The sequence below is a fragment of the Chinchilla lanigera genome, unplaced genomic scaffold (assembly GCF_000276665.1).
Source record: "Chinchilla lanigera isolate Chin_1 unplaced genomic scaffold, ChiLan1.0 scaffold00071, whole genome shotgun sequence".
NCBI classification, from domain to species: domain Eukaryota; kingdom Metazoa; phylum Chordata; class Mammalia; order Rodentia; family Chinchillidae; genus Chinchilla; species Chinchilla lanigera.
In genome coordinates, this window is record NW_004955472.1 from 12,388,235 (window position 1) to 12,412,377 (window position 24,143).

Below are 24,143 nucleotides of genomic sequence, written 5' to 3' on the forward strand. Positions count from 1 at the left end.
AAAATACACAGGCAATCAGGCACATGCCTCTTTTTTAGTTATATGTTGAATTCTTAAACATGGGTTTTGATCTTTGTACTTTTTCAAAAACGATTTCCTCAAAATCCTAATACGACTGGTATTCCATTTTCATGATGGTTTAGTTTAAATGGATGGTCAAGTTAACACTTTTTATATGCTGCTCTATTAGCTTATGTGGCTGCTTTAACAAAATATTAGATGGGGTAATCTACAAACAATAGAAACTTCTGGAGCGTGGAATGTCTAACACCAAAGCAGCAGCCAATAGTGTCCAGTCACAGGCCACTGTACTTCAGATGGTGACTTCTAGCTGTGTCCTCAGAGGGCAGAAGAGGATAAAAACACACTCCTTTGGGCTTCTTTTTATAAAGCCACTAATCTCATTCATGACCTCCCAAGGGCCCACCTCTTAATATTACTGAATTGCAAATTAGCTTTTCTGACACTTCACTGCACTGTCAACTTGCCTAGCTTGAGAGCCACTAGAGTTAGTAAAGCACACTCTGGGTGTGCCCATGAAGCTACGCGCTTAGGTACTTTACCTGCTCCCTAGCCCCTGTCTGGCAACATTCCCCTGATCTGCTTCTGTGAAGTGAGCAGCAGTCCTCCAGAACTCTTCTGCCATGATGTTTCTGCTTTAGAGCCAGCTGAATATGGAAAGGACCCTTTGAAATCAGGAACCAAATGAACTTTTTAAAATTGTGGATGTCCAGTGTTTTTTCCAGCAATGGGAAAACTAATATAGAAAACTGGTACTGGAGGTGATTAGACATTCGGAAGTCTTTAGAACGGGGCTTGCAGGCAGGCCTGGGATGCTATAGGCAGAACCTGATGGGTGATTGTTTGTAGCTCAGACCAGAATGCTCATAGGAAATGCTGGGCTCATGAGGTTTCAGATAGAAACAAAGATCCTGTTAGAAATGGAATGAGAGGCCAGGCGTGTTACAACTAATTTTCTGTTTTATGCAGGCCCTAAAACTTGGTGTGAGGCTGAGTTTAAGAGAAATGGACTGACTTGGTGGTAGAAATTTCTAGGCAGCCAGATGTTGGCTGTGGCATGAGTACTGCTACTCTTCAGCTCTAGGCATGAAGTGTGAAAATGGGAAGAGCGCTCTAGTAATATTAATTTTCAAATTAAGCATGTTCATTTTCTCCTGGGAAAACATGTCTTTGGTTTATGCCATGCCAGGGCAATATGATCTTTATCATGAACTGTACTGTTACACAGAAGCAGACAGCAGACAGCCCAAATGAGGTACAGTATTTCCTCTGGGGCTTTTGTAATTAGAATTATGGTTGTAAAACATGAGACTCTGTAAAGCTATGATCTATGCACAATAACTACTACCAGTCACCTCTCTTCTCTCCTCAAATCTTGTACAGTAAGGGAAGGAAAGTTGTTATTGCTTGCTCTGTACTATGTAGAACAGACCTTGGTAACAGTTTTATAATTTAATTTGCCTTCTTCCTCTTGACTATTGAAGGATATCATACGCAAAAGTGAAAAATAAGCTTTGTTCTTAAATAATGAAGATTTAGCTCATTAGTGATAAATGAAACAGGTAGGATTGTATACATTTTGATAACTATACTTGCAGACAGATTCGTTCCTGTACCAACGGAACTGGCAATGAAGGAGATGAAGTTTGAGACACAAGTAACATCTTGATGGCTGATGAGTGACATAGATGTGCAGGAAAGTAAAGCCATTCAGCAAGTAGTTTTTGTTTTAAAGAACGGTTTTAAAATCCAATCAAAAGATGAAGAGCAGATAGTTTTTAGTATCATAGTTAAAAAAGGAAAAAGAAAAGTTTCATTCACTTATCCCACAGGAAATAATCACCAGACAGAACAAGACCCCAATCAAACAATACATTAAATAATTCATAAGATTTTTATTGAATACCCAAGGTGTAAGACACTTTCTTTCCCAGAATTTTTGCTCTGCCAGTTTTCATTATTTGGTTGGGGACTCACAATCTGTACATAGTAAAATCATGTATGACAAATGGTTCCTTTTTGTGGTAGTGGAGACTGAACCCAGTACACTGAGCCACATCCACAGCCCATATATTTTTATCTATATTATTTTATAATTAATAAAATATTTATAAAATTTTTTAGACAGGGTCTCTCTAAGTTGGCCAGGCTGGGCTTGAACTTGCAATCCCTGTAGAAAAGGCTACTGAATCAAGAACAACACTTCTCCATGTTGGAGAGGGCATTATTTTCTAAAGGCAGCAGCAAGACACATGCCCACATGTTTTTGTCCTATCATTCTCAGATACCTACTAAGAAAGGAGGACAGGAAGGTACTGTCTATTACAGGGTAGTGAAAATAATGAAGCTACACAGCTGGAGAATCCTGGTTCAGATTCTCAGGTTCTTCCTGGATCTCTAATAACCTGCATCAGGGAATCAGGGTCTCATGTAACCCTGGTAACCCAGCTTATCACCCTGAAGTCAATTTCAAAGACACAAACAGATCTGCTTTGCCGATTTGTTAAACAAAAGATTCTGTATCCCAACCCCAAAGCATCCTGCAAGAGATCACAGTGAAAAGGAAAAATTTTCAGGAAAAAAATCCGCCCATGACAGAAAACATTCCTGTAAGCATTAACAATATAAAATATAGAGTAAAAACAAGCTTTTACTTTATTTTCACTACAAACAAAATTCACCTACTCATGTAAAATAACTTGTTAACTCAGTAAAAAAGGAGTTGAAACAAATATCTACTAAAAAACTATACTACCTGTGCAACGTATTTAGTTTTCCTCATAGTTAACTTCTTAGGCCATCTTAGCCTAAAACACCTGGCTTTTCCTCAAGAAGCTGTTACAAACCCAAGGATTGTGACTGTATGGCTGCCGATGAGCCTCCTTCACACAGAATAAAGATAGAACTTCCTTAAAATGTATCCCTCTGTAATACCATTTTTTTTTTTCAGTCTTTTTGAGACAGGGTCTCGCTATGCAGTCCAGGCTGGCCTGCAGCTCACTTTGCAGCCCAGGCTGGTCTCAAACTCACAATGATCCTCCTGTCTCAGCCTCCCCAGGGCTGGGATTACAGGCGTGCGCCACCAGCATCTGAAGGCTGCTTTCTTAACAGAAAGTGGTTTCAAAAACTTTTACCTGAGTCAGTTTTTATTTTTACAACTTTATTATTTGATTACACTCATTGTAGAAAAATGCACAGATGCAGAGATATGCAAAGAAAATAAAAATTGCCCAGTATCCCTTCCTCAAATATAGTAACAAAAGATTTTGTATATTTCCTTCTACTGTTTTTATACATTTACATGGCATTTTAAAACAAAGCTAGTATTGTAAAATGTTTTACCTTTTAAAAAAATTTTATTATACAGCAGCTATTTCTTTAGGGCATTAAATCTGTGAAAACATGATATTCAGTTGACTGATTCACAATTTAACCATAAATGAAACAATTTACCTCCAACTGTTGGCTATTACAATTGTTTTGAATACTTGCTATTATAATCAATGCTATTAAACACCTTTTTTTATACCTAGTTCTTTCTATGCATTCTGGCACACATTTAAAGAGAAATTTCTATGAGTGATCAACAAAGTGCATACATATTTTTAAGCCTTTTGAGGCATTTTACCAAACTTCCCTTGAGAAAGACTGTACCAATTTACAGTCACACAGATAAAGAGTCCCATTCTTCCTCACATTCCCTGGCAACAGAGCAATTCCTCAGCGTTTATTGCTGTAAATTTAACAGGAGGAAGAGAGGATGTTTTCTGCTTAAATTTTCCCCTAAGATGTAAGATTCCGGCCACACTTGCTGTCCGTTTGCTTCTTCTGTGTTCTCAAGTAGTCCAGGTCTTTCAGGTGGAGTCTCTAGCGTGCACTGTCTTGTCTTTCTTACTATGGTTCTCTTTTGCAGGCAAGGGCATGAAAGCTGCATGTCTTCCTTTTTTTTTTTTTCACCTTTAAATTAGGTAAAATTCTCAAAATGATTAAAATTAGAAAATCTTCTCGGCAGCCATGCTGTTTCAGTGTCTTGGTAGTAAAACTGAAAACTGAGCCATATTCTGAAAGGAAGAGAGTAAATAGAGACGCTGAGCTCTGTAGCAGGGGAGCACGCTAATGACCTGCAAGTGCTTGTTAGAACCCAAATTGAAAACACAACAGAAAACCCCAGATTTTGATTTTGTAGATTACAAGTTAACATCAAAGTCTGCACCTTTCCAAACCAGAGGCTCACATAAAGTGAGCACCTCAATCATTCTAAAATGAACGTAGTGAACGAATGATATACACTTTGGTGATTAGAAGACTAACAATACTACCTAGAATGAGGCACTGTTAGTACAGCTTTCCTTAATGTTCCAGAACAGAGGCTTTCATGCTCACTTTGTCTACAGCAGGAATTCATTTTCTCTAAGTCTGACAATTTGATGAAAGATACATATATAAAAAAGTGCGTATATATAAAAACACATTTTCACACACAATCCAGAGCTTCACAAAGCAACAATTCTACTATCTAAGCACTTTTACATAAGAAATTACCTTTAACTCTTGAGAGACTATGAAAGTGAAAGTGGAAACTTATAAAGATAAAAACCCTTCTCCATCATACCTTCTAGTTGCTTAACTGGCTCTGCAGCAGCAAGATTAAGTCACATTTCCAAAAATCCAAACGTGACTGCTCCATAAACTACAGCTGTGCTGGCCCACTACATTATATTCAGTATACACTGAATGGAACAACTGATAAAATAGAACCTAAAAAAAGCTATCTGTTTGTAGGTTAAACCAACATCTGCTAATCTGCATAATTCATTTTTGTTTCCTTTTTCTTCATAATTAGAATAATAAGGGCTTCCTGTACCTGTTATACTAAAACATGGGGAAAGAGGGTATCATTTATTCATTAAATATCACTTGCATTAAATAACATTTATCTCCTAGGTGCACAGTGTTGGAACCAACAAGTGTTTCCTGGTAGGGAAGACAGACCACGAATTTTAACATTCCTGACTTCCTGAATCCTAAAGGGTGAGACGACTCAGTTACTTGCACCAGCTTGCAAGAGCTACTTCCCAGCTCCTGAATGTCTCCAAGCTGGTAGCCTCAAATTGGTTGTGCTGGAGCATTTATACTACATAACCAGCGAACACTACAAACCAAATCCGCGTAGTGTTTTCACGGCGCTAAAGGCTAGTTCATAGGTGCTAATGCAGATAGGGAGGGCTTCCATCAAGCTTTCAAACGCTCACAAAACCCGAAAGTGTAGGTGTACTCCAGGGAGACTTCAAGATATACCCCTTTTTTGGGTATTAGGAGAAATGATAATTGAACAATTGGAGGCACCATTTTATCAGTGCTGTTAATCAAGAGAGTCACAAAATGTACAAACAAAATCATGCACTTCTAAGCTCAGCAGTCAGTTTAAATTATGTTCTGAGAATTAAGAACGAAGTTGGAAAGCTACCAATACGCAACCTGCCTCCTGCTTATCATTAATTACTTGTTAGTCTGACGCAATACTGACCTTACGCAGATATTCCTTCGCACCATTTTGGTGTTGCTCTGTAAAGAGTTTTGGCTTTAAAAGGCTTGCCAACACTTTGCATGGATCTAACCCAGAAAAGTAGCTTTCACAATGTAAGCCGTGTGGAGAGGAAGAAGGATCACTCCTCTGAGTTAAGACTTTGGGCTTGCCTCCAGAACAGTGTGAAGAATCTGGGGCACCACATAATGAAACTCCCCTCACCTCGGCTTCCAACAGCCTTGCATTACCAGCCAGAAAATACACTGTTCAATTGTATGGTATGGCAGTAAATGACAGAAAATCTTGCTGAAAAAATTCCAGGTCTGTATAAAATCTACGAGCTGGACTAAAGGTGAAGTGTAAGTCAGAGAAAAGGGGGCTGAGGACTGTAAAGTACCTACTTGCACACAGCAAAGGACACTTACCTTCAGGTTGTGCAGGGTTTCGGACCATTCCATGGACCCTACCTGAGGTATGGTAGTGAGCAGTAGACTTTTAGCTTTATTAGCATTTTCTTTCAGAATCTTTAAAACCCGATCAACTGAAACCTAAAGAAATAAGAGCAGAGACTATTACTAGAATTTAAAAGTCCATTGCTGTTTACAGAACATTTTTCTGAGTTCCAACTCTCGTGGTGTGAATGTCTGTGTTCCTGCCAAATGCACGAGTTGAAACCTAACTTTCAGTGTGAGGGTACTCACAGGAGGGACGTCTGCGAAGTGTGTAGGTCATAAAGGCTCAGGGCACTCATGAATGGGATTAGAGGTCGAAGAAAGCTCCTCAACCCCTCCGCCTCTGTGAGAAGATGGCTAGAGGAAATGGGCCTCCTCAGACACTGAATTAGCTCTGGGACTTCCCAGCTTCTAGAACTATGAAAAATAAACTTTTCTCTAGAAGCTGCCCAGCCTATGAGATCTGCTGTTGCAGCAGCCGCATCAGTCTAAAAACTCGACCTAGAAAGTCTTTTTACTACAAAGTTAATCCCACGAGTCCAATCACTGCATTTATCAAGATGGTTTTAGTCTTCAAGAAAAAGTCTTGGAAAAACCCACTGATACCTCTAAGAAGAACCAACAATTTCAGGATGATGTCTGAGAAAATATCTCAGGTCTATTAATGGGTTATCAAAGTCTAGAAATGAAGCTGTCTCTCCAGGTACACAGTACAACGAATTCATCTTAAAATTGTTGCTACCTTAGATAACCAAATAGGCAAATATTTTCTTGCTCTTTTTTTGTATTTTTGCTTCAGAAAAGTATTCTAGCTAATTAAAAAAATCATGGAATCAAAGTATTCCCATTTGTTTTTTGCCTCTCAATGAATTAATGGACTAGCTGCTCATAAAATAATCAACCTATCCACCCCAAAACAAAACAAAATGCCACTAATTATGCCAGGTGCTCCCAGATGGAAAAAAAAAGTATGTATGATAACTGAATTTGTCCAAATCTGTAGATCCAGCTACTAATTCACAGACGACATAGAGGACAGAGAAACCTGTTAAAATACTCTAAAGAGAAGCTTCTAGCAGTTCAGACTGTGGGGAGCTCAACAGTACGAAGGCCTTGCTTTCCTTCTATAAAACTTGCAACATATAATTTATGACATTTAACTAGACACTTGAATTTTGCCCAGGTATATTAAGGAATTTTTGTTAGAATATGGTAATAATAGGGTGATTATGTCAGCTACTTCCTGAACGTTTTCTGGATTAAGTGTATGGATAGGCATATACATGAAATGTGACTGGCTGTAAGTTGATATAATAATGGCTGAGACTGGACGTGGGGACTCACGGGTGCTCACACCATTGTCTACTTTTAGGTGTGACTCAAACTGCTTCATAAGAAAAAGTTGAAAGAAGTTGTGAATATAGAACTGACCATCAGAGACAGAATACTCATGCTTTACTAGGCTAAGCAGAAATCTGAGATTCATGGGTACAATGATTATACCTTTCTATCTCAAGTATAAATCCAGTTTACTCCCACAAAATTTGGGAAAAGTTCAGGAAAAACGTGTGCACAACAGCAGAGGGAAGTTCTCACTTCGGTGGAACACAAAGCAAGGGGCCAGCTGGTACCCAGCAAGGACACAGAAGGGCATGGTTGATGCCGAGTCACTACGTGCTGGGACATGAAGCATCCAGGACATTTACTTTAGTTGTACTCATTTTTAATCACTTCCAGTGAAAAAGAGAGACTCTTCTTCTTTCTTGCTTTGGGTTCCACTTCAAATTTCCTTCCTACTGACCCTGTGATTCACAGTACAATCTCATTCTTTAATCAAAGCCCAGCATACACCTCAAAAGTTATGTTTTTTGCAAACCTTTTCGTGATACAACACCTCTCCCCAACTGTACCATGGCTACCATCCGACGGCCACCCTCCTAACAAGCCAGTATGACGGCTGTTCCACATACATCATCTAGTTTAATTCTCCCAGCAACACTGCGAGGTCACTCACTCCCAACCCTGGCTGCACCCCACAGAGGAGTAAACCGCGCTTAGTGTCACAAGGAAACTGGAGCCATTACAGGTGAAGATGGGTTTAGGCAACTCCAAACCTGCTTGCCACGCCAGCCCATACATTTGGTTTCAAGCACAATGACACACATTGCTGGCTGAGCTGACAGCATCCTTCTATGTCTCCTTTGTGGCATTTAATATATGTCTTCATATTTTACCATGTACAGAGTTTAGTTTCTTTAGTTTTGAATAAAGTAACTTTGCTTTCGAATCTTCACCTGGCCTACTAAAGGACATCACTGCCGCTTCAGCAAAGGAGGCATGTGTTCCCAGACTGAGCAGAAAACCATAGGCAGGATGAGATCTGCTCTCAGGGAGTGGCAGGGGCTGGAGTTTCTATTACCTGGAAACAGCTTCTCAACATCATGACACTGGGCCGTCTCTTAGGTTACAAAGCTGCCAAGCCAGGTATTAGCCAGGATTTGTAAATCTCCTCTGTCACAGTATTTTAATACTTAACAGTTCAGTACCCTGAGGAGTCAGAACAAGCCAGGCATTGATACAAAACAACTTCTGTGCATCTATGCCCCCAAACTGCACAGAGACATACGGACGGTAAGAATATCTCACCTTGTTTTATGTGCAATTAGGTGATGAAACAAGGACTCTCTGAGCTGGTGAAAGGATTTGTTTGGAGAAGATGCCACCTGCCACCTGCCCTAAAGTGCTCAGTCACCTCTAGACTTCTTCCTTCAAAATCCTTTGACCGTAATTTTGCCTCTTTTTTTTTAACATGAGGCAAATCACAGGACAAATCATCTGGTTTCTTCAAGTAAAAGACAAGGAATGAAAGAGAAGGACATGTCCCATTAAAAGACACATCCAAGTATGTCATTAACATACAATACATGGCTTATAAGGGATCCTGATTTGACTGAACTGTGACAAATTATGAGATCAGAAGGAAAATATGAGCAGTCTAGATATCTGATTATAATAAGGAATCACTACGAGTTTGGGGTACAATATGTCACGGCTATGTTCTTTTTTCTTTTTTTTACAATATTTAAAATAGGAGGCTTTTAGAAAACTGTTTACTTTGACATGAAGGCAGGGGAGGGAGATACGGGCAGGGACATGAACATGACACAGGACTGGCCACGGCTGATAACTGTGTAAGGTGGCCAGTGAGTTTCACGGGTATTTACAGTCTTCCACAGTAAAAGTGTTTGTTTTTGCAGTCCGACATCAGGGTTGGGAGAGTCCTCAAAGTGTAGCTGTAGCTTACTGTCTGCCTGCCTAAAAGCCCCTCGTGAGCTGCCTACTGCCCTCACTACCACAGCCAACGGCTCTGCGCACTCTGAATGCCCGCCACGGGCCTCCGCTCACCAGTGCCCTTCTCATCACACCCAAGCCAGGAAGGCTTCTCAGGCTTCGAAGCTTGGTTCGCTCAGTCGGACTGGCACTCCTGTATTTCACCACACTATTTCTTCATAACACGTAGCTTTCGAACACGGGTTTGCTCAAGCTGTTTCTCTCAAAAGAACCAGGACTTGTCTGTTGTCACAGTTCCCGTGCCACGCACAGCACCCTGCCGTGGTAGGCTAGACAGACAGGTAGACACTGGTCTTCTGACCAGAGGGGTGAGAGTTTTTACTTCCTCTAGAAAACAATAAACAGTAGCACAGCCCAACACGAAGAAATTATTATCGAACTATGCTTCCATCCTCGAAGTAAGGCCTCGCTGTGACTCCCAACCCAGCTGCACGGCTACCATCACCACTCTGTATGATTCCTGGATAAAGTGTCATTTTCTTTTTTTAAATCTTCTCATGGGAGCTAGAGAAAACCTTGTAGAAAGCTATTTTCTGAAACTAACACAAAAGAAATAATTAAGACACTCTTAATGACTCTTGGCACTCAGAAACCCATCCCAGACATGCTCAGAAGACAGTTCCACCTACTGCTTCCTCGTGCTCCTTCCAGCAATCGTAATCAGTTGCCATGGCGATGCTTGCATAGCAAATTCCAGCCTCTTTAGCAAGGACCACCTCCGGAACTGTGGTCATGTTGATTACATCTGCTCCCCAGGTGCGGAACATGAGGCTTTCTGCCCTGGAGCTAAAACGAGGTCCCTCAATTGTGAGCATTGTCCCCTTTGCGTGGCAGCGCAGTCCTAGCTTCTTAGAGGTCTCTATGAGGACCTGGAAGGGAAGAACCACAAACTCAAAAACATACAGACATACACACAGTTTAAGGTTTTACCTTCCTGGATATCTAGCAAGTTAGTAACTTCAAGCAGACTTTTCAGTGTAACATCCCTGGAGAAGCCAAAGATCACATTTTCCTAGCCCTTGACTCATTTTACACAAGAGTGTCTCCTCAGCCTCTTACACACATAGTTACAGCTACACGGGCAAGAACGGACCTTTGTGCACTTCATTATGCTTAATTCATTTAAGTTTGCCTGTGAGTTCAAAATTTTGTCTTAGCTCTGGATCTCTCAAGCTAAGCTAAGGTGCCTCTTGCCATGCATATCTCCGACGTGTGCTGAGTTCTACGTACCAAGCTACTAAGAAGTTAAGTTCACTGCTTTTATACCGACTCTGTAGACATTTATATAACTATTCCACGGTGGGAAACAGATTTCTCTTTTGCTTGTTGGTGCTTCAAAGCCACACAGTGAAATGAGAATGGGGCTGTGCTAATTCTTTTTCTGTCCAGGAAAACCTTACCTTGATATTCCTTCAGTAGCAAGGCCATGCACAGTTGTTTTAGAAACATTAACAAGTGTGATCACTTTAGTGTTTTAATTAATAATGCAAGTCAATTTTGAGGTTATTAATTTTTTTCTTAGTCCATGCTTTATCATTATCTTTTAATTAAACAAATTAAGTCTTAACTGAGTGTAGTGGTACACACCTGTAATGCTAGCACTCTAGGAGGCTGAGGCAGGATTTCAAATTCAGGCCCAGCATGGCTGATTTATCAACTTCGAGAAACCTTGTCTCAAAATGAAAAATAAAAAGGGCTGGAGATGTAACTCAGTGCAAAGGCCTTGGGTTCCTCCCCAGTATTGCAGGGGGCAAAAAAAAAAAAACTCAGTTAAATTCTGTATGCCTTAGTTTACCCATCTGTAAAATAGGAATATTGTATATGTCAAAGATATCATAGATAGCATGAGGATTAAATGAGCAAAGGTATACGGTAGGACAGAATTGTGCTGGGAACACTGCAAACACTATATAAATGCTAAACTGATCTAATGATTATTAATACTGGCACCATCTGCACACATTTGCCACATAACTGGCGAAGGTCCCTGGAATAGGAGATTTACAAAATGGAATGACTCAAAATCAAAACAAGACACTCATCTAGGTCAAAACTGCACCTGCAAGTTTTAACTTATAAGCAAGTTAACTGATTTCTTTATAAATAACTCATACTATGCCACGGCAATGGGAAAAACAATTATAGTAGGGGCCTTAACAGCTCCAGATTCAGAACCATGACAAGCAGTAGACGATGAATGGATATTACTGTGATATCATGTTTATCTTATGAATGCTGAAAATAGGATACTGTTCAATCAAAACTTTCTCTAAAGAGCACAGTCATAAATGCAAGAGCCCTCATCCCTATCTCCTCTCCCCGTTTCTTCTAAGTTAGCATTTCACTGAGGATCTTTCAAGTGTGTGTGTCCTGGCTAACCTTCACGGTTGTAGCCACCTGCAAAGAGCACCACTGCGCTGTGCCTGTCAGTCTTGGTCATGGGTCTGGGAGGTGGCCAGCACGCTGCGTGGAACAGGAAGTGGAGGCCTTTGGGTATGGACTGGCTACACTGACGGACTCTGGGGGCCTCACCAAGAAAGCCAACCCTTCATACTCCCAGAAGAACAGATAAAACCAACTACAGGGTCAAACGCCAGTTCTAAGGGTAAGATGAGTTCATTTTCTTGTCTAATATAATCATAATGGAACTACTGAAACCACCACAATCCTCACAAGCGGCAATACAGTATTAGATCACCAGGCTAAATATAATGTGTGAGGAATCAGTTTATCTCTTAAAATGACTAGAAGTGACACCATTCTCAAAACATGCAATACATACAACGAGTACAAAAGAATGTTATTTTGAAATATTTCTTTCACTCTGTCCTAGGACTCTCTCCAAGGTAAACCACTGTTCCAAGTGTTTGGTTTAGCTTTCTAGAGAAACTTTGTCTGTATATAAATATTCATAATCCATCTTTTAATATATATACAGACTTTAACACAAATGATAGGCTATGGTAAAAAGCAGTGTACTTGCTTGCCACGTGACAATGACATTACGACAATCCTTCTTTAAGAATGGATAAATGCATGAAAGATCACATTGTGCTGAAAGTGACTGATAATTGCTAAGTGGCAGAACCATCCACTGTTTACATTAAAATCTCTCTTAGAATATTTAAGAAAAATGGAACACTTTGAAGGTGTACTTTTTCATTTTCTTCAACTGCTTTCCCCAATATCCTCTCAATCTTTATGTGGAGATTATTAATTATTATTTGAATTACTTTGGTTTGAAGGGAGGCTAAGTTGTATTACTAGAAACTACCATCCTGGTGTCCAGTGACATGTGCTTTATACAGACTGTTAGCATTTCCTACTCTAGGCCTAGTTCTCTAAGTCACTACTTTCTGCCTGGTACCAGATCTTATATTTCAAACTAACACACATATTACATTTATTCCTTAGACTGTTTCTTCCCAAGCTGCCCCCATATAGAAATGGACAAAAAATTTATTCACACTTCACTTTGTCCTGGATAGGTCCTTGTTTCAAAGATAAGACTAGCATCATTCTGCTATCTTCTGCTGGTAACCACCCCAAAACACACACTATACACACAAATACAGACTGCACTCATCACTTTTTTTTTTCCCCATCGGTTTTTTGTGACAGGGTCTCCCTATCTAGTTCAGGCTGGCTGTGAACTCGTGGGGATCCTTAGCCTCCTGAGTGCTAGGATTACAGGTGAGCACCCCCATGTTTAGCTTCACCCGTACTTTTGAAAAACCAGTAAAAAATGTACTTTCACATACATCACAGAGAAACAATGTGCAGTGACACATCTGAAATGCTTACCTCTCGCACCCCCAACTTTGGAGTCTATTTCTTTGACACCAGAGTAAAACTTGAAGTGTCCTTGTTACTAGCTATAATGAAACTGGTTCCCCAGCATTACGTAGGACATGAAAGCCACAAGAAATCGCCAACTTTCTGTATGTGCCTATTAAATTACCTGAATGACTGACACGTTCAGGTAGGTGCATTCTTGCAAGTTAAATAACAAGGAAGATTTTACTAGGAAGTTTGATTCTGACAATACTTTTGATCTTTTGGGTTGTACTTGACTTTCAATCTCAGACTGTAAAGAAAGCAGCATAAGTGGACCAAGCAATAGACCTCTGAGTTGTGGCAGACATTATGTATTCCCCAGGAGTTCAGGCCGAGACGCTTCGGCTTACATGGTACCACCACTGGCCCTTGTCCAGCTGCCACTGTACTTCTGACACAGTGCTGGAGAAAATGCAGGGTGGTAATGGACATACTCAGCCCGAAGCAGAAGATGCCAATCTGACCACATTTAGATGAATAATAATAATTTAATTCATAAAAGCAGTTACTAGACATTAGATGTTCTGTTACTGACAGGCGTGACTCAAGTTCCTTCGCAGGACCTCTTTTACTCCTCACTAGGCCTAGGAGGTGCATGCTACCATTACTTTCATTTTACCAGTGAGGTAGTTGAAGTGCAGAGATGCTAAATAACTTGCTCAATTATACCCAGCTATTAAGCTGAAGAGAACAGAACCGATCACAAGTAATCTGGCTCCAGAAGGTCCACTCTTTACTATATCCAACACCAAAGTATGTGAAAGGGATCCTGACAGCAAAATTGAAACTTATTAAAAAAAAAAAAAAAAAGGTAGGTTACAACTCTGAAGCATTATTGGCAGAGGGAAACAACTGTTCATAAAATTTTGCATAAATAAGTAAATTTGAGGGAGTAAGAGGGATCACTTGCTTGGCCACGTGATCTAACTGCTCATGTCATTCCAAGTCCTTATGATCTAGTATACCTTTCAGAAAGACTACGAACCTCTCTTGTTTTGGGGCAAAATGGCTCAGCCATTGGAATGTGGCACACTCCTCTGGCACAGGAATGACTTCCATCATAGAAGGTCTGAGGCCTGTTGGTGGTCCTACAGAAAAATAAAGTGAAAGATTTTTGTTTTTTTTTAAAACGGCAACATCTCTATCTTTCAAGGGCTGGTGAATCAACTGTACCTGGGTTAACATCTCGGTCTCCACTGCAGAATTAATAGCTCTAGATAAGACGAAGGCAATTGTTAATAAAGCAGCTTCACACGGCATCCAGCTCTTTTCTGGACGTAGGCTGGTGGCAATGTGCTATGCAGGAATTAGAGTGTGAACGCCTGGGATTGTAGATACACCTAGATCATGGCCTCGGGGAGACCAGGTAACCACTTGAGAAGTCAGTATGAAAAGATTTCATCATCACGATAAGAAGATCACAGGATAAACACCACATATCCACTGCTCAGATTTATCAGCTTCCAAAATTTTACCTTGCTTCGTTGCTTTTTCATGGTTGCAAATCTCAGGCTTTAGCTCAGATCATATCCAAATTTCCCTGATGTCTTAAAAACATTTTTTTAAAATGACAGTTGCTTTGTTAGTTTCAGAATTCAGACAAGGTCATTACATTTGACGGTCCTGTCTCTAGGAGTATTTTCTACACCGAATTCCAGTGAGACTTTTCTGGGTTACCGACCCAAAAAGGAAAGCAGGCATTTGTTCTGTCCCATTTGAGAATCTGCCTCTGCCACATAGCTTGTTCCTCTCCCAGCTGAAATTAATTCTCAAGTCTCTTAGTTCAAGCTTTTGGGCAAAACATTTTTGAATCAGCAAAAGAGAAGCTAAAATTAACCCAGTGCCAGAAATTTCTTGTTAGAAGTTTCCAGAACAAAGTACTTTGTATGTCCATGATTTTTTTCTAAACTAGAACTCATGAATAACTAAGGAAAGACAATCTCTAACTCTCCCACAGAGGCAAGGGATAAGGAGGGACAGGACAAAGAAAAGCCAACAAGAGAAGGTACAAAATCTGATGTCCTTTTCCAGGATGCAAGTGTGGGGGACAGTATCAATAAATCATTTTATGGGTCCCATTATGCAGCTGATATACGTATTAACCAAAATTAACCTATCACTTTTAGATCACTATGTACTAAGTAGTGACAGCAGCTGGCACCAAAGCTACCTCGCCTGGAGATGAGGTATTGGTGCTCTGGAAGAACAAGAACCAGTTCCTGCTCCTAACTGTCACACTTGTCTCAAGGGAAAGGCCAAATTAACCCCCAAGGAAATCCAGATGCGGATAAAGAAAAGACTAAATGCCTGCTCCAGCTTGTATCAACAGAGGTTTCCTCCAGCAGACTGGCCAACAAAATGGTGCCACATTCTTATTTCCAGCTCCCACTTGTTTTATTTTTTTTGGTTTTTCTCTGGTACCGGGAACCGAACTCGCGACCTTGCGCTTGCCAGGCAGGCGCTTTGCCGCTGAGCTAAATCCCCAGCCCCGGCTCCCACTTGCTTTCAGCCTTCAAGGAGTCAAGTATTCACTGTGTCCCCACTTACATGCATGATTATGAAAGCGTCACCGTGGAAATGTCCAGTGGCTACTTCCCAACAGGGGTCCCTGTAGCAACACGCCATCCTGTCTTTCTGTCTGCCTCGCTTGTCTTCCCCCACCATTTTCCTTTATTACTCTTCCATTTGTTTTGAACTTTTTACCTTAAGGCACAGCACATATTACATTATGCTTTATATTATATTACACACACACGATCCTTGTTGACTACAGTCTTATTTCCCTCTTTCAAGTGGAACATTTTACACTTTTCTCTTTAAACAAAGGTCCCTAATTTCCAGGTATACGGCTTAGAGAAAATTGCTCATCATTTTGATTTTCCACTTAGAAGGATGGTGAACCAAGAAGTCTAGACAATCCAAGTCAGCAGATGAGAAGCGAGATCTGGGCTACAGACAAATGGGAGTGCGGAGTTGGAGAATACGCTTTAAAAATCAATGTCTGTAATGTTCTAGGGCTATCCTGTCAGGGTACTGGAAGGGAAGGGCAGATAAGAAACCCACCTTCCCAGTCTGCCCATCTCTTCGTGGAGCTTCACATCATTAGGCATCAGTACACCTAGCAAACTGTTTCATGATCAAAATTTAAATCCCATAAATGGAAATATAAAGACACTGTTCATAATGAATGAAATTATGACCAAGAACAACAGATTTCCAACCAAGCTGAGTACGGCGGACAACACCCCCAAAAGCAATTCTGAATGAAACATGTCATTTTAACAGTACTTGTCCCCTTCTGGGGGACTTTGTCAGAGAAATGAGAGCACCCTGGTCAGAGGCTAGCAAAAACCAGCCAGGCACACTTCTTGAGTAGGCTCTGCTAGCTACGCCTGCAAGCTCATTTCCCATTTCCAGGGAAAACAGTCTTCTGCACTCCCCGTTACTGCTCAACCTTGTGTTATTTTCTGAGCGACATGGAAAAAAAACTAAGAAATGGAGCTCTGTCCACAGATTTGAATTTTATCCCTGAGTGTGTTTGGGCAATCAAATTTTTCATCTACAAGGTATGAATAACACTCTCATTGCTGTGGTCTGAAAGTCTGTAATGGCCAAAGGAACTCCTTGGCTTCCAGTTCAATGGAATCATTGTGCTTTCTGGTAGAAGCCTTCCCTCCTCTGGTGCTAAGACCTCTAGGCTAAAAGACCTTAAGGTCACAAGAACAGTAAGCAAAAATTTTGTCAGTGGGTCACTAGGGGTAATGTTGAGTGGTACCACTCCCATTTCCACCCTTATTCCTGGACCCGCGAGTCCTGGGTGTAGGTGAAACAGAACCAGGTACTGAACTGTATCAGTCACCTTCTGATGTGAGGAAAAAATACCTCAAATCCACAAATGAAAGAAGAGGTTTATTTTGGCTCACAGGCTTAGCAAGTTCAGTCCAGGATGGGAAGGCTCAAAGGCACAGACGCTACGGTGGAGAAAAGCTGTCTGCCCACGGTGGCTAGGAAGCCGGGAAGAGGGAGCAGGTGGGGACGGGAACACAGCTTTTCGGGGCTCTCTCCCAGTGACACACCTCCAGCCAGCCCCACCTCCTAACACATATTCACTGCTGACCTCATCAACAGATGAGTTCTCTGATGGGTCCAGTGCTGCTATGCTCCAACCTTCAAAACATATGAGGTTTTGGGGAAACATTTTAGATCTAAACCGTAACTTTCTGCCCCCGGTCCCCACAAGACTGTTATCCATCTCACTTGCAAACTGCACTTAGTCTGTCTCTAAGAGTTACCAAAGTCTGCACACTTCCAGCATTGCTGAAAAGTCCAAGTCCAAAGTCTTCTGAGAGATTCAAGGAGCCCCGATAAAAATCAGAAAGTTAAATCTTCAACACACAATGGCATAGGGTACACATTCTCATTCCCAAAGGGAGGAATACAAAGAAAGAGCAAGCTTGAAATCGAGTGAAAATCAGCAAACATCAAAGCCTGTAGCTCCATGTCTAGCACTTTGGCCAGACTGCAGCAGACGTGAGCTCCACAGGGCTTGGGCAGCCCGGCCTTGACAGCCTTGCTTGTTACAGTTCTTATGACCTCTTGCGCTCACTCTGCTCACTGCCTGTGACTTTCCTCAGCAAATGATAAATATTCCCGGGATCTCCAATTTCCTAAGTCTACACTGCATTTTCAGCTTCATGCATGGTCCTCACAGAGGCACACTGCCTGGCCTCCCAGGCCATCCTCTGAAATCTGGGTAGAAACCTTTATGAGCCCACAACTCATGTGTAATGTACCTCGTTGGTATCTCGTTGTACCCCGGAAAGAAACGGCGGTGGGTATGAGAAAAATAAAGACAAGGGACAAGAGCTGGGGTCAGGTGGAGTTACCTCGTGCCTGATGAGCAGGAGGACTGACTTCAACAGCCGGGGCGCTTATTTTATACACTTGCAAAGTTAGTATCATGGGGGGGTAATGCTGCCCAGGGACTAACGACTGTAATTGTCTGGCAGGATGCCTTTTCAATACTGAGGTAGCTTGACTGCTTGACCAATAACCAGCTCCAGTGGCTCCCAACAGTCATGCATTCTGCATGCCTTGAAAGTGAGCAAGCGCCACACAGATGACGCTGGCACCTGCCACCAGCTCAAGCAGCGGCCAGCGCTCTCGGAAGCCCGGCACAGAGGCATCTGAGTCCCTGGAGGGCTGAACGCAGTGCAGTGAACCAGAGCTACTTTCTTAGGGGGCTCTTTTTGAGCAGGTGTAATGAAAGGCTTACAGTTTTGCACCCTTGAACTTGTAATGGGTTAGGTCTTGCCTTTTGTTCCTCTACAAAGTATTCATTTTATTTTTAATGATAATCTTTTGAGAAACCATCCTCTCATTTGCACCAACTTGCAGGCAATTCCTTTCTGGCAAAACTGCAAACTTTTTATATCTTTGGCTCTGTCTTTCGCTTGCGATTCTCACTGTAGATCTGGCTAAAAGCAGCCAGTACCCATGCCACAGGTTAAATGTTAGCCTGGAAATTTCCTCCAGCAGATTAATTAGCACACCAACCTAATTTCAGTCTCCTGCACTGTCTCAGGACATGGGCAAACTAGACACGTTTTCTGCTAAAGTGTAACACATAGGGAATCTAGTCCAGTTTCTAAAGAGTCCTCATTCACATCTGAAACCTCCTAAGCCTACGCTTTTCTGTCTGTATTCTTATTAGAGTTCTTGTTCAGCCAGAATCTCTCATTAATCTTTGCTTACAGCATGCTAAGATGCCTCTACCCAGCATCTCCAAACCTTTCAAAACTCTCACAAAATAGTTCTAAAGGCTTCTAAACCACATGCTCAGGTACAACCATAGTACGAGCCCCACTCTCAGTACCAATTTTCTGTATCAGTCACCTTCCTGTTGCTGGAACAAATATCCAACAACTACAGTTTAAAGGAGAAGAGGGTTATTTTCGCTCACAGGTTCGGTGGGTTCAACGCATGGTCAGCACGTTCCAAAGCGGAAACCTTGAAGGAAGGGCCTGGTGGAAAACTTATCTACCTTACGGTGGCAAGAAAGCAGAGACAGACAAAAGGAAAGAACAAGCCCGGGACAAGAAGACACCCTTCCGGGTCACTACTCCAGGGACACACTTCTAACCAGCTTCCACCTCCTAACAGCACATTCGGCTAATGAACTCATCAATGGATTACAAGCACAGAAAGCAAATGCATACGCAGAGTAAGTGCCTCTCGATGGACAAATTGCTCCCCTTTCCATGATGAAAGTGGTCCAATACTATAGAGTTGCTACCAGGTTGTAGGCTTATAAACCCAGGGAATGATGCCCTACTGAGATGCAGTGTTGGTCTTTTGCTCCTGGTAGATCAGAACTCAGCAGTGGCTGTAGCCAGGCCAGCTTTCGTGAGTGGAAGTCCACACTGCTGAGCCCATGTACAAGCTCCAGCCCTAAAAGCACAGCTACTTTGAGCCTAATGGGCAAGACAGAGGTGAAGAAAAAGGCTGACTGCTATGCACAGAATGGATCACCTATCCATTTATCATTAAAGTCTTTTTGGTGAGCATTTACATGGGACAGATATCTTCACACACTTTGCCCATACAGAGGTCTATCTGCAAGATGCTTCTCCGACTGTCTTTGTCACCAATTTTCTAGTCATGTTCCTCTCAAGTCCCCTGACTACCCAGGCGGACCTCTGACAATAGCCCAAGAACCTATATATAGATACACATTTGGTCCCATTTTCTTTCAAGCAGTATGTATGAGCAGGTGCACCCAAAGTTGTCCCTGCTATGAAGATTTCCCTTCACCACTGTCCCGCAGGGCTGTCCTGCAGAGCGGCTGTGGTGCTGTAGCTTGGCACTTTTGGGTAGTGCCTGCGTAACTTGTATACCATCTGTAAATCGGGTCCTGATCTTCTCTTTCTCTGCCACCTGGTCACAGGATACACTCTACGAGGCTGGAAGTGCATGCTGGGGTACAGAAGGCAGTACAGCAGGAGTAGGAACATGAGTACCTGGTGCCACCTCTTCATATAATTTACTTACGCTTCCAGGATGTGCTTGGGCTTACTTCTGCACCGCTTCCATTTGATGATGGATTGTTGTGCGCATCTGCCTTTATGACTGCTAGTTCATCTTGGGGTCTGGCCCAGTTCAGAAGAGGAGCTCAGGGCACACCCCAACCTGGTGTCTCATGGTCAAGCTCTCAGGTTCCACTAAGGCATAGTAGCAGACAAGGAGCTAATTCTCAGAGGGACAGTAGCTGTATGCCTTTCTCCAAAACCCTAATGACCTCTGCTATGATTGCCCTAGAGGCCTACCAGAGGCTCTAAACAACATCCCTATTTGCCACTGGTACCTCAACTACTACTCAATCAGGTCAGTCATATGACCCAAGGGGCGGAGCAGTCGCCAAGCAGCCTGGATCTGCTGAAGAAGCTTCCCTTGTTCTGGGCCCCACTCAGAACTAGCACCTTTCTGAGTCACTCAGAAAACACACCCAAGTGAAGAATGTGTTACCTCTAAAATCAAATAATTCCACTAATCATTGTGCTTCTGTCTTGGTTGTAGGAGGGGCCAAATGCAACACCTGATCTTTTCCCTTAGAGAGAATATGCCTGTACCCCATACTTTTGGACTCCTAGAAATTCCAGTTAGAAGGCCCCTGAATTTTAGTTGGATTTCTTTCCCATCCTCTGACATGCAAACCCTATATCAACAAGTCCAGAGTGGTTTACAACCTCTTGCTCACTTGGTACAACCAGCAAAATGACACTGATACGGTTTAGATCCGGGGAGTCCTCCAAAACCTCATGCGTTCAGAGGTAGGGCTTTTGGGAAGGTAGCTGGTTCATAGCTGCACTACAGCTGACTTGCTGTTAGAAGGTGGATCACCTGGACGGTGTAACCTAGAAGAGTCTGTCTCCCTCCTAGGTTCCTACCTTCTCTGCTTCCTGACTGCCACGAACCACCTGAGACCCTCTGCCATGCTGTTTCCACCTTGGAGCCAGCCAACTACAGACTGAAAATGTGAGCCAGAATAAACCTCTTTTCCTTTAAGTTACAGACGTTGGGTACTGTGTCTCAGTGGTGAGAAATTAACTATGAGAGTCATCAGTGTAAGGGACTAGCATGATACTTTGTGAAAAAGAAAGGTGATCAACATCCCTGCCAACCAAGTTGTGACACAAGACTGGTGGCTGATACACCCCTGAGGCAGGACAGGGAAAATGTACTGCTGGCCTCTGCCAGCTGAAAGCAAATTGCTTCTGTTGGGTCCTATGGATACATGGGGAGGAGCTATTAATTTTTGCCAAATTTATAGCTGCGTATCAGGAACCAAGACCTGTGTTAATCTGTTCAAGTAAGGAAAATAACCTGGTAAAGCTGCCATAATTGTAGTCAACATTTGATTACACTTACACTATCTACCACCTTTCTCCAAGATCCATCTGCCTGTCTTTTGCAAAGGTCACACAGCAGTGTTACTTGGGGATACAGTGTGAACCATCACTCTTGCATCTTTTAAGTCCCTCACAGGGGCATGGCATTAATCCCTGAAATCCTTCTAGGATGCAATACTGTTTTTGATGTATTGTTTTCCCAGGTAGAGCCAACTCCAATGGCTTCCATATGGCTTGTACAGCCATAATAGGTTCAATCCTATAGGCTAGGGAACCAATGTGGGCGATTCTGCAAGTACTGAGTATTAATGACCCCAATTATGGATTCTGGAACTGAAGAAGTAATGATACGACAGATTAAGGGGTCCACTGGCCCTTCTCGTAGTTGGACCCTGGCTGTAAGTGCATTGATATCTTGACTTCCACTGGCCCCTACTCTTATTGGAGGGTTACAATGATGTTTCAGGTCTCTCGGAATCAGCGTTAGTTCAGAACCAGAGTCTAGTAGTCCACAAAATCTTTGACCATTTCCTTTCCCCCAGTGTAGGGTTGTAAAATGCAGTGTGACTCTGTGGTGAAGAAAGGGAGAAACATCAACAGTGTAACTTTGTGGTAAAGCAACAGGGTCCTTCCTCAAGGAGACCTGGCTTCCCTGTCATGCCAGGGGTTTTGGATCTGTAAACTGGCTCAAGTCTGGAAATGAGTTAAGGAGCACATTCTCTGCTGCTATGATTTGAGGTAGATTTTTGTTCATTTCTCCTAAATTTCTCTGCTTATATAAACCCAGTAAAAATTTAGCAGACTTTCTCTATCTATTTCACCTTTGAGAACACCATGGTTAATTAGCCCACAGCATAGGTCTACATGAGTCAGACCTTCTATCATCGCTGTGCCTCTGGCATTACGTGAAGTATGTCCACTTTGCCTTTAGCAGCTGAATGCTGCCACTTGACCGCTGCCACACCAGGACTCAGTTTTGCCCATCCCATTTAAGTTTCCTGATTGAATGAATAAGGTCTGGCATACAGGGGAAAGAAATGATGCAGGTCTTCGAGGGTGTTGCTTCCTAATCCCCATAAATCTGTTTCTTAATAGTATTAGCAAAGGGTACATTTTTGGGACTCTCAATGTGGAGGAATAGGTTTTACCTGGAAAATCCACTATAGCACTCCCACTTTCCTGAACCTTTGGAATTCAGTATCAGTAATCTCCAGCTCATGGACAGTTGAACACCTTTGGGTACATATTTTAGTCCACCAACAAACTATTTCCACCTTTTCAAAACTCTATGAACTACCAATAATAAAAAAAGTATCTACTTCATGGCCTCATAGCAACACCTTGACCCAGGCTTATATTCCTTACATCATTATCCTATACTCTTAAAATTGATTCCTATACCTGTTCCCCAAATCTGTTTTTAAGAATCAGAAAACTCAACAAGTTCTTTGGAAGTGTTGCACATCTCCTCATAGGTCACACCATGTACCTCACCTTTACAGCCTTCTGAGGTTTGAGCGTGGTTATAGCCCAGAGGCAAAGGTTGGTGGTGAGGGTCCCGAGGAGGTGGTCACTGTCTTGCGTGGTAACTACATCAAGGAGAGTAATGATTTTCTCTGGTTCCACAGGCAAAACAGGATTAGTTCCCATGGGAGGAGGTAGAGGCCAGTAGCACAAGGGGTGCAGTGGGGATGGCTCTGGTACTTGGGAGGGTGAAGAAGGGAGTCTGATGTCCACAGGTGACACCAGCAAGACACACCCACTCAGTCAGGATGGGGCTCTTCAAAGTACAGCAATTTCTTTCTTCTTTCCCTTTTACTGCAATGTAGGAACGAGCTGGTATTGTCCACAGCTGAGGTGGGTTTCCCCCACCCAGTCAGCTGCCAAATATGCCAATCATCTGTGGACACACAGATATACCCCGAAACATGCTTTACTGATTTGCTTCTTAATCTAATCAAGCTGACATGGCATGATTAACAGTCACAGCTGTCCACACGCTCATCTCCAGAACCTATGATTATTTTATATTATACAGCTAAGGGAAATAAGGTAGCAGATAGATTTAAGGTTGCTAAGAAGCCAACTCAAAATAGATTACTGTGGATTAACCACATGGCAGTGATGTCACTGTAATACTCCTTACACGTGGAAGAGCAAGGCAGAGTCACGTCAGAGAGAGGGGATGGGAGAAGAATTCCACCCTGCCACTGCTGGCTCTGAACACAGATGGCGGCTATAAGCCAGGGAGTCGGGGGAGAAAGGGCAAGGAAACAGAATCTTTGCTAAGCCTCCAGAAAGGAAGCCCCTGCCAATGTTTTTCATTTTCTTTTTAGCCCAGTGAGACCCATGTCAGATTTCTAAGTAATATAATTACAGAATAATAAATTGTGTGTTGTTCAAGCCACTAAGTTTGTGGTAATTTGCTATAGCGTCAACAGGAAGCTGATACATGTGCTTCTGTAGCTGGAGATAAAGTTAACCCAGTTATGGTTTCCACGATTGTAAAGCACTGCTGCTGAAATTCCGCCTCTACCCCTGCTTCTC

The 24,143-nt window shown here is 42.2% G+C and overlaps 1 protein-coding gene across 2 annotated transcripts in view; it reads right to left on the reverse strand.

The window, feature by feature from the left end:
* Nucleotides 1-3,164: 3,164 nt before the first annotated feature.
* Mtap (methylthioadenosine phosphorylase) overlaps nt 3,165-24,143 on the reverse strand; it is a 47,823-nt gene continuing 26,844 nt past the window's right edge. For both annotated transcript variants that reach the window (XM_005401168.2, XM_005401169.1), the window contains exons 5-8: nt 14,174-14,276; nt 9,981-10,220; nt 5,974-6,096; nt 3,165-4,082 (exon numbers count right to left, since the gene is read on the reverse strand). In XM_005401168.2, coding sequence (XP_005401225.1) covers nt 4,044-4,082; nt 5,974-6,096; nt 9,981-10,220; nt 14,174-14,276 — 505 coding nt within the window. In that variant the 3' untranslated portion in view covers nt 3,165-4,043. The remainder of the gene's footprint in view (nt 4,083-5,973; nt 6,097-9,980; nt 10,221-14,173; nt 14,277-24,143) is intronic.